This window comes from Schistosoma haematobium, chromosome 1 (genome assembly GCF_000699445.3).
Source record: "Schistosoma haematobium chromosome 1, whole genome shotgun sequence".
In the NCBI taxonomy this organism is placed as follows: Eukaryota; Metazoa; Platyhelminthes; class Trematoda; order Strigeidida; family Schistosomatidae; genus Schistosoma; species Schistosoma haematobium.
In genome coordinates, this window is record NC_067196.1 from 4,318,804 (window position 1) to 4,329,788 (window position 10,985).

General features: G+C 38.8%; 1 protein-coding gene across 1 annotated transcript in view; it reads right to left on the minus strand.

Annotated features, from left to right (window-relative positions):
* Positions 1-8,696, minus strand: part of TCTE1_1 (T-complex-associated testis-expressed protein 1) — a gene marked incomplete at its 5' end in the record, with an annotated part of 65,905 nt that extends 57,209 nt beyond the window's left edge. Inside the window, 8 exons of the mRNA XM_051214203.1 lie at positions 4,123-4,274; positions 4,309-4,414; positions 4,455-4,542; positions 4,578-4,809; positions 4,841-5,233; positions 5,270-5,356; positions 5,396-5,540; positions 8,579-8,696. Coding sequence (XP_051072954.1) covers positions 4,123-4,274; positions 4,309-4,414; positions 4,455-4,542; positions 4,578-4,809; positions 4,841-5,233; positions 5,270-5,356; positions 5,396-5,408 — 1,071 coding nt within the window. The remainder of the gene's footprint in view (positions 1-4,122; positions 4,275-4,308; positions 4,415-4,454; positions 4,543-4,577; positions 4,810-4,840; positions 5,234-5,269; positions 5,357-5,395; positions 5,541-8,578) is intronic.
* Between the last annotated feature and the right edge of the window lie 2,289 nt (positions 8,697-10,985).

Consider the following 10,985-nt stretch of genomic DNA (forward strand, 5'->3'; position numbering starts at 1 on the left):
AAGTGGACTGGTAACGTGGTAAGCTCGCAATAAATGTCCAGTTAGTGATAACAGATAAGACAAAACTGTAACGCACTGGTATCATAAATATGTAACCAAAAAAATAGACATTTAGTAAAGAGCTGATGTTTTCTTATAATAAGGTCTTATTAATTAATAGCGATGGGTTTTCCGATACTTCTAGAAGTATATTTTCATGATGTAAGCGATTAGAAAGCTAAAACTGTCCACATACCTCCAGTTGCCTACTGCGGTTGGCATAGACCTGACACTAGTACCTGCACTGAGATTCCGTAACTGCGCATATATTTTAAGCAAAATTAAGAAAATTGTTTTTGGAGCTATGATCAAACATGCACGGGAAATCAACGTTAAGTGTATTTCTTATTTATCCGTAAAATATAAGTTGAGTGATATTTCTTTTTAATTATTACCGATATTGCTGATATTTTATACACAGATTTATTTTATTTATTTATTTATTTCAACACATAAATATTGGTACAAGGGAGCACCAAATATATATGCGCCACAAAAAACAATGAAAATGGGAAGAGAAAAAAGGTAAGGGCCGTAAAAGAAGAAAAAGAACAATAACGACCACAGATTAGTGTAAGGTAGTTTAGTAATAATAATAATAATAATAATAATAATAATAATAATAATAATAATAATAATAATAATAATAATAATAAATAATAACAATAATAATAATAGTGGGGGAAAAGGAAAGGTACAACCAGAAGAAATCTTTCAGTTAGGGAAGATACAACCACTTTTTTATTAAGAAAGTGAAAGAAGGTTACAGCAGGATCGCCACTGGCTCCTATTCTGAGCCATTGTGTTGTACCATCTCTAGGACCCCAGCTAGGGAGTCGTGAAGGACCAACACAAGCCAGTCCTTTGAAGCTTTCTTTCATACCACACACCATGTCATACACTGACCACCTCACCGCTGTTTCCGACCAGTCCCAGAGTCGGCAAATAATGCACGACGTGGAATTCTCTGGGACGACATTCGTAGAACATGTGCAAGCCACCGAAGTCGATGTTTCAAGGTGGTGACATCAATTGCATTATCGTCTCTGCGCCCGAACACACGATGCCGAACTTCTGCATTACTAACATGGTGTGCCACTGGATGTCAGCAATCCTTCGGAGACAACGATGATCAAACACAGAGAGTCGTCTAACATCCTCAACTCGGAGAGACTAGGTTTCACAAGCATAGAGCAGAACTGCCCTCACCGACACGTCGTAGATCCGACCTTCTACAGCCAGACTAACATCACGAAGGCGCTAAAGATGGCCCAAATTGGCATAAGCCGCTCTGGCTTTCACCATACGTCCATTGATCTCACCACTCACACCCCTACCAGCACTTATGCAGCTACCTAGATACACGAACATCTCGACTACTTCTATCTGCTCACCATACAGAGTGAGTACAGGATTAGAATCCTGCCAGTCTTGTAGAAGTACTTTGCACTTCGAAGGTGCAAAGCTCATACCGTACCCACGGACACTGATTGCCAACTGATTAAGTGCGGATTGCATGCCTTGGGCATTATCGCACAGTAAGACAATATCATCCGCATACTCAGGGTCGAGAAGTCTTACTCCAGGCAGCAGATTCACACCGCCATTACTTACATCCATCAGAGCTGTTTCCAGAGTGTCGTCGATGGCAAAGTTGAAGAGGAATGGTGAGATTGGGCAACCCTGCCTAACCCCACTGCTTAATTAGAGCAATGGAGAAAGGTGGTTGTATGCCCTCACTCTGCTCGACGTGTTTGTATATAGGGCTTTTAGGATGTTGATAAACTTCTCAGGCACACCATTCTTCGATAGACAATCCCAGAGAACAGTCCTGTCCAACAAATCGAAGGCAGCTCTGATGTCAAGAAACACTACTATTGTTGGTCTGTGATAAGTATAACGGCGTTCTAACATTTGGCCGAGGGTGAAGGTATGATCAATACATCCTCGACCAGAACGAAAACCAGCCTGCTCTTCGCGAGTCAATCTTTCTCGGATTTTGAACAACCTACGAAGTATGACGGAAGCCAATAGCTTGGACGCAATCGGAAGTAAATTTACAGGAACGACGTGAACCCTTTTTAAAGATAGGGACAACTATCGACTCATTCTATGACGTTGGTACACTCACTAGTTCTCAGACCTTTGTAAACAACACAGTCAGTTCCTTAGTCAGAAAGTCACCACCATCTTTAAAAAGAGCCGGAGGTAAGTCGTCTGGGCCCGGTGATTTGTAGCGCTTCAAGAGTTGGAGTTCCTTGCGGACTTCCGCCTCATTTGGTGGATCAGTCGTCACCGGCCATGGAGGGCAGGATAGTCTGACCGATGTTGCCGGAGCAGCAGGCCAGTTGAACTGCCCTTCGAAGAATTCTGCCCATCGTCCAAGACGTCGATGGATGTTAGTGATTGGTATACCATCATCCTCACAGATTGTTTCGCTCACACCAGACTTCTTGCTGCCAGTGGCTCGGATGAGTTGGAAGAGCTTCCGATAGTTACCAGATGCAGCTGCTGATACATAAATTTAATACAAGATAATCTAGATTTATACATTTAAACTGAATATATCCCCATGGATGAAGAATAAATATTCTACTGTCGGTGATTTCATCCACAATTTTATTGTGATCAATACAGTTTACAAAAGTACAACCAGTCATATAGTCTTTATAGAGTAGTTCTTTGATAGGTTGCACTGATAAACATCATATTTAGCTTCAAAACGAAATATTTACTGACTGGAAATCTAAAATTTAATACGATACAAGCATAGATTCTTGCTATCAATGATTAAAGGAAAAGTCACCTAAAAAGTGACGTCTATTCGTGCCATACATCTGATATACTATACTTACAATCGTAAAACTGTACCTAGAAGTGAAATCAGCATATACGTCACCGATCTATTATAATTACTAATCAAAATTAAATTATTATTTTCGCTAGTTACAAAAGCAACCCAGTTTTATGTAACAAACAAAACATTTATTTAATATTATTGTTTAAACTTTAGTTGTTTGCGATCTAACGAGCAACCAGAGAGAGTATTTATCTTTATAAACACTTAAAATAATAATACGCCCCCAAATGGCCTGGTACGGCCGAGAGTGGGGTGGGCTCGCCCTCCCTCTCGAAATACTCTCACATGGCCACGCGTATACAGCCTCTGCCAGGGAAGTCCTACTCACCGCTTTCTCGCACCACGGGTGTTGTTTACGAAGATGAGAGGACGAAAAGCAAACGTCCGGCACTTTAACCGGATTCCAAACCAATGGTGCACATGGGTACCAGTATCCTAAAGGAACAAATGGCGTACGAACCAATTGTTGGTCACCGGCTTCCATGGGATCGCATCTCCTTACGATGCTCCACCGCCTTGTGGATCAAACCTTTAGGTCGAAGGCTCGGGGAGTGGCCCCCTAAGAAAACCACCTGCTTCGATTTGGGCACCCGGGCAGTATCACAGCCCTCACACATATCGAATGAGATTTGTGTGGCGCATATGTATTTGGTGCCTCCTTGTACCAATATCTATGTGTTAAAATAAATAAATAAATAAATAAAATAATAATGCAACTCATGACACATGCTATGCTGCACTCATAAAGAACATATATGAATCAGGATTAGATTTATTAGAGACAGAATAGTAACATTTTCTCGATCGCATCAATTTTGATTATTGAAACTGAATGGTTTAAATCACAGAACAGTTCCAAGCAAGCTACAAATATATTTTTCATACACATATTTAATTAAAAATAGTTCATATGAAACTAAGATCAAGTATGGACTGTAGAGCGTCAAAGTACAAAAGTATTACCTACTTAGTATCTATGGTTTTATTTTAGCCTACACCAATGGATACAAACACTTGTAGCTCACTCTGTTACTTCAAAACTATTGTGTCCGTTTATGATATTTTCTTTCGAGGAGTACAGAACATAAAAACCCTCCTAGAGGCAATCTGAGTTACCATACAATTATATCAACCGATACTTGCTAAAATTCAATAGGATAGGAATACAACATCATTCAATACTCATAAGAAACTCTGATTACAAAGTCTACTAAGTAACTCACCATAAACCTATAGTGTCGAACTGCACAACCTTGAAGATCGATTCCGGAATATAAGTCACCCAACTTTTCATGGACACGAGAAGACACAATATAATCTTTTGTATTAGAGACTTCTTTCGGAATTTCATTTAGTAAATTCATCAGTCGGAAACCTTCATATATTGGTAATGTTACAAACGAACTTACTAGTTCTGATCATTTTCCTATATTGTTCTGATGAACTTGGGGAATCAACTTTTAGTAATCGAAATACTTTCATTGCTTTACGACTATTACCATAGCAAAGGTAGATCTAATAAACTAATCGATTATACAAAAAAATACCAACAAACCTGAGCAAGTAACTCTTTCAGATTTATATACAATAATTTTGCTTCGTTATCTACACATGGCTTAGATAATGGCGAGGACAAAGTGGTTCTAAATCTTTTTAAGAGATTAGTGTCAAAACTCACTGAACAATTTCCAATGCTTTCTTTGTCTCATTTTGATTCATAAGTTTTAAAAATTCAGTGTGACAGCATTCAGTGAAGGCATGTGTTGGGATATTGTTTATCAACATTTCACCAGCTTGATAAGAAGCACGAAAAAGTATTTTTTGTAAACTATACTTTCGTGCTAGTGTAATGCACTGTGAAAAACTTTCGAAAGCAGCGTCATAAAGTCGTTGTGCTCGCTGAACGTGACCTAGGAGGTTAGTTAACAAATATACACCTACCAAGGTTAAGTAAAGATACCGCACGCATTTCAGCAGAATTTTTGTCATCTAAGTTAGGAGACAGTTCCCTAATTAACTTCATGCTATTTAGCAGTGCTTGATTAGCAGACTTGAGACTTTTGGCAATCAAAGAACCATCCTTCAAAGTCTCCACACGATTTAGAAAGCATCGGCCTAGTGTCACATAGGCCCTCTGTTGTTCTGTTTTGTTCCCAATAAGTAAAGACAGCTGGAGATATCGATTAGTGTGAAAAATCGCTTGAGTGAAGTCACACATCTCTATGTAGCACTCTGCTAGATACCTGTTAGCAACTGCACACTGAAGATTGTCTTCTTTGGATTCCCATAGTTCAAGATACTTTTTGTATTCAACTAGCGCAGAATCATGAGAACCTTAATAATAATTGTGGTCTGTATTTGAAAGATTACCTTGTTCAGAATAAATTGCAGCTATGGTTAAAGTCAGTTCCGCCTTTTCTTTGGTTACTTTGGTTTTTGCTCGTTGCTCTATCAACTCTGGAAAGAATATATATAAGAGGGGTATTCGTATGTTACTTCTGACGTTCATTTTTTTACAACAGATGAGATGAGCTAAACTGAAAAACTCGGTTGAGTATTAATTATTGTCTAATCCGACGTGATGTAATCACTGCACAAGATTCGAAAACAACAGCAAATCCGGTGGTAACAACATAAATACCTGTAAAAGAAAAAGTAATTTAGTCGATACTAAAATAAAAATATCTCGTGACTTGATAAATTCAATGAATCAGTCACAACCTAGAACCTGATACGTGTTTACATCGGCTTGAGTTTCTATACCCCAACAGTATAGAGATGTAATTATCAGGTCAAATCCCATAATAGTAGAGGTAGTAACACTATTAGTTGTAATGGGAAAGATTAGGGATCAGAGATACTAGAGAACAAAATATAAATTAGTGGAATATAGACAAAAAAGTTATGAGGAATTTAGAATTTCAGAATTTGAATAACCGACAGTCGGTCATCGACAAAGAACGGATGTGCCTGAGCTGTTACAAACTCTTTTGAGTCATGTTTTCCAGTCACTAAACATCGGTTATGATAAGTAGTCTAGACCTACTAACATGGCTCAGTTCAATCGTCAGTGACTCCATGGACTGATGTTGTGTTTTGGTTTGGATTTGATACACATGAAAACAGTGGTGAGTCGAAAACTGAAGACGCATAACTCATAAGCGCTGTCGATACACCAAATGTATCTAAAATTTGCACAGGTTGGTAATAAGGTCAACTTGGAACAGCACTAGCGTCAGGAAATGCTTGACTCACTTTACGACGAGCAGCTTCCACAGTTGAACATTTTTGTACTACTACTAAGAGTTGATTACGACCTACAGAACATTAGAGAATAATTTCGTGCCTAATATACCCTTTCCATTTATTTTAACTAGGTAAAAGAAAACTCATATGACCCAATAAGTGCGTTCAAAAGCTGGAAATAAACCGAATCCAAATGGTATAACGTTTTTCCACCGATTTAACGACAATCGGAATCTACTACCAGAAGATATGATGTTTGTGCCTTTGAGTGACTTATTCAACCACTTGATAAAAAGTTGAATACTAGGTTTATTCGATAGCGGGTTTGAACCCATTTCCTGTGGCCTTCAGTCTTCAGTAATGAAGATAGTAGGTTGTTTAACCTGTTTTAGTCCTTGCAGCTTGTTTTCAAGTGGAGATAGGTGGGGTATAAAACCCGAAATATATCTTCGTCAACGCATTTGAATGCTCAACCAAATGAATATTTGTTCCGAAACCCATGTTGCTGTATCCGGTTAGTATGCTTCGTGTTGAAATCTCCAAAGATGGGGCAGCAATCAACCTTACTCCATATGAAAGTACAACTTAGAACAAAGTCGTCACTAAGGGAACGTAAACAACGGTAAATTACTCCTATAGTCACTAGCCTATCGAAATTTGGTCGTACAACCAGTTGCCTCACATGTGAAACAGTTGGGCGCCTCTGACGTACTCGATTGTACGCGAAAGTGATCTCTAACGTATAACATTATGCCTCCATAACGACTTACAACTGTATCAATTCTAAAACAGATGTATCCTGAATAATTAGAGCACAATCTACATCTACGATGAGCCACGTTTCTGTGACAATAAATATATCAGTACTTAATTCTTTCATCGTTAACTTAGCTTGGACGTTTTATCTCTGACTACAAGCATTCGAGGAGCACACACTTAAGGTGTTTCGGGAATTACTCGAAATACCCGAAAACTCTGATCCCCAAGGTTTGTTTTCCCATTTTGCCTTCGAACTTTTAACACAGTAAGAGCGCTTTTTCACTTAATTCGATCAAATGACCAGTCTGGTCGGATACAAATATTCGAGTCACGAACTTTTTATGCCTCATTTAGTATAACTTCCCTTTCTTTGTTACTTCCAGGTAACACCTTTAGGATTCTCTTCGGCTGGGTCTTGCTTTCAACGCCTCCACAGTCTTATTATCTTATTAATGTGTATTATCAAAGCCTCTCTTAAGTTTCTGAAAACAAAGTCGGCCAACTGTGGATTGTGTGAATGATGTTTGGCAGGCTTATTTTTTAGCTCCCTCATATTCAAGATCAATGGGAAAGGATTTGACTTGTTTGAAAGCCGTGTTTACGACTTTCGTAAACACCTAAGACGAGGGAAGGACGTACCAGGGCATCTGAGGGCCTAACTACCGAGAGTTTCCCTTTGATGGTCATTTTTAATGACTTTTGAACCAGCCTGTTTACTTATGTTATACAATTTGTCTTGTAATTTTTACTCCGCACATCGTACAGTCGCGTTTAACTCACCAGCAGTGTTTGGAGTAAGTGCACTTTCGACAGGTGGTAATATTTTATCTTGACAGTTTGTGATTTGTCACGATTACGCGTAACAAAAGTTCCGACGAAGGCATTCCTCGCTTTGAGACTGTTAACAATGGGAGTCCTAACCCTTCTATAAGGGATAAGAGCCAAGCTGACTACTATCGGTTACACTCTTGATTTTTTCCTTGTCTGATGCCAGACTTATTGCGGAGTCATTTTCACTTGACAATTTCCTCATCAGAGTGAAAAGCTCTATAACTTTTCCTAGAAGGATCGCCTTAGGCAACAATCTTTACATAACTTGAGTGAGGTCTGTTTGTAGCAACGTTTATACGCAGTTGGTGACATATTGACACATTCTATGAAATCATCTTTTACAGGAAAAAGGCACAATAACCATCAGAGTCGATGATTTTGAACGACTACCTCAACCAGTATGTGAATAAAACAAAAGTTCAAGAGAGCTACAAAAAAGTGCGACGGTAGTCTCATCTAGCAATGGTTGAAACAAAACCTTAGAAAGATTAATGAGCCCAATAATAGGAAAATAGTAAATATGAATACACATGCGTTGGTTGACAAACAAAAGGATTCAATTAGTGTAAACTGATATAGAGAGGTGTGAAGAAAGTAATTTACAATTCTGGATAGTGCCAAAAGCGTTAAAATGAGTTTGAATTTAGCTTTAGACACGATAAAAGCTGCAGAAATCTAGTATCTCAAAACATTGAAAAACATTTCATCTTCAGAACACGATGATTAACGATGAAAGGAGCAAAAAAACAAGAGATGTTTGTACTGGAATTTTTTAATGGTTGGGTCTAATTATTGGGGTATAATAAACAATCCCCAGAACATGTATATAAAAAAAACACCTACGTAATTACTGGGATGAGACCTGGAATTCCTAAAGACGCTCGCAATAAAGACACAATCGCAAACTGAAAAAGACAAACAAAACTCTGGTTCTCTCTTTTAAAACCGTGCTTGTGTTAGTAAAATGGATCTTTACCAATATTTTAATTTTACGCATTTTGTAGATGCTTCATTTACTCTAGTGAGCCTAATGAATGCACCGAAATGCGATTCCATGTTATTGCAAGAGATCCCTATCAGATCCAGATTTGTGTAGTAAGGACAGAAGGCCCACGGCCTATGTTATTTGTTTTCTGGTATTCTTCTGTGAGTGTCTAGTCTTCTCTTGGTTGAGTCAGTTGAATGTGCGGACACCAGTGCTTCGGGTAACAGGTTCCAAGAATTGAAGGATCGGTGTGAAAACCTGTATGCCATAGGTATTTTGTTCGTTCTTGACTTTTCTACTCGCCTGCTATGTCCTCTGGGATGTCACGATCGAATGGGAAGCAAAAGAGAGGACATGTCAGGTCCAAAATCATTTCTTAGTATTCTATACATCAAAATCGGATCACACCCTAATCTGCGATAGGACAGAGCAAAGAGGTCTAGCTTCGCAGGCCGCTCTTTGTATGGTCAACCCCGGAGTTCTAAAATTTCACGGGTAGCTGCTCTCCATGTTTTTTTTTCAAGATATCCGAGTCACCTTCTAAACAGGGGCTTGAATCCTGAACGCAGTTCTCAAGCTTAGTTCTCACTAAAGTTGTATTTAATGTAGTGAACATGATAGTATCTAACTTGGTTAATGTCCGTCTTAAAGCCCATAGTTTTCTCAACCCCTTAGCTAAGACCTCCCGGCAATGGGCCGTGGTCTTAAGATCATGACTCACTGTCACCCCAAGCTCCTTATGAGACCGGACCACGAGTATAGGCACTTCCTCTATGCTGTACCTACTTACTTTTGTATCTCCACATTTCGTGTAGATACACTTTGCCGCACTCATAGGCATCAACCACTCCTTAGACCAGTTAATCACAATATTTAAGTCTGCCCGAAGTACACATGAATCTGCGTCTCCTGTTATTTCTCCCCAGATTTTTACATCGTTAGCGTACAATAACATTGAGGACTCAACCATACCTGAGAGATCACTTACATACAATATAAAAAGTAAAAGATCTAGGACAGAACCTCCAGGTACTCTGCTAAGTACTGGCCTTCAGGTGCAGCACTTCGAATCTACTCTTACTTTCTCTCTACGCACACTATGATCCTGATGAATCATCGCGTAAAACCCATAATTTGCTACTCAACTACTAATGGTCTTGCCTTTTTTGAGCCTGAAAATTATCACCTGGTTTGATTAACACAGAACACTAACAACAACAGAATAATGAGAATTCTTCCTTAACTATTTTTCATTAGCTTACTGCTTTCACCAACATTTTGTTGATTGATCATTAATTTTATTTCCTTATCCGTTGTCTGGTTTATAAATAATATATTCCAACACTTTCCGCCTAATTCGACAGGTACATAGCTGCTATTATACTTTCCTAAATGCCTATGGCTTACTTGGAGACCCTTATGCTATAACATAGTAGTATACATCACTGCATAGCTCTCTAACCCATTACCTATTTTTGAAACCGTCTGAAGATCGTGTAACACGGTGTAGATTCCAAACTCAGTTGGGAATCTACGGACCTAAACAGATATCTGCTGACTGAACGAAGTCGTTTGGCTATAACTATCGCGGTCACTCCTAAAATTTCAAGTATCGTTTCTTGGGATATTTTAGTCCGTCGTTCGTGATGCCAAGCATACGTCATAAAAAGTCAAGATCGAAGTTGGTTAGTGTCAATGAAGTCAAATTACATGAAGAATCCCCTTTGACAAAGAAAGTGCCCTTTGATACTCTTATGTGTTATATTTCAGTCTTAAATACGAGTAATTATTATGATAGTGATGCTAGCTCTGATGTGATGACGCAAAAGATCTATGTTTAGACGAGAAGCAGAAACCCGAAATATTAGAGGAGAGTATGAAACCACTTGCGCCGGTTGTTGCAGGTCATGAACTCCCTAAGGCAGATTTGAGCTACTTCGATATACAGCCAAGGGGGTACTGAAAGTTTTTACGTCACTTTGAGACATATGTAGCGTCAAGAGTCATTGATGGTAGTCAGGGTTTGCTTTACCTGATACATTATTGCAAGGGAAAGATGAAAACAGCCTATCGAGGGATGCGTCATGATGAACGCCCCTGCTGGTTATAAGAAAGCTAGATAGTCATATGTATTTGCTCGAAAAACCATAGAAAGCTTGTTTATTGCTGTGAATTTAGTTTGTAGTGACGCTCAACAGTTATCAAAACAGGCTATAAAAATGGAAAATTGTACTATGGTTTTAGAACAAATGAATTTTACTGTTG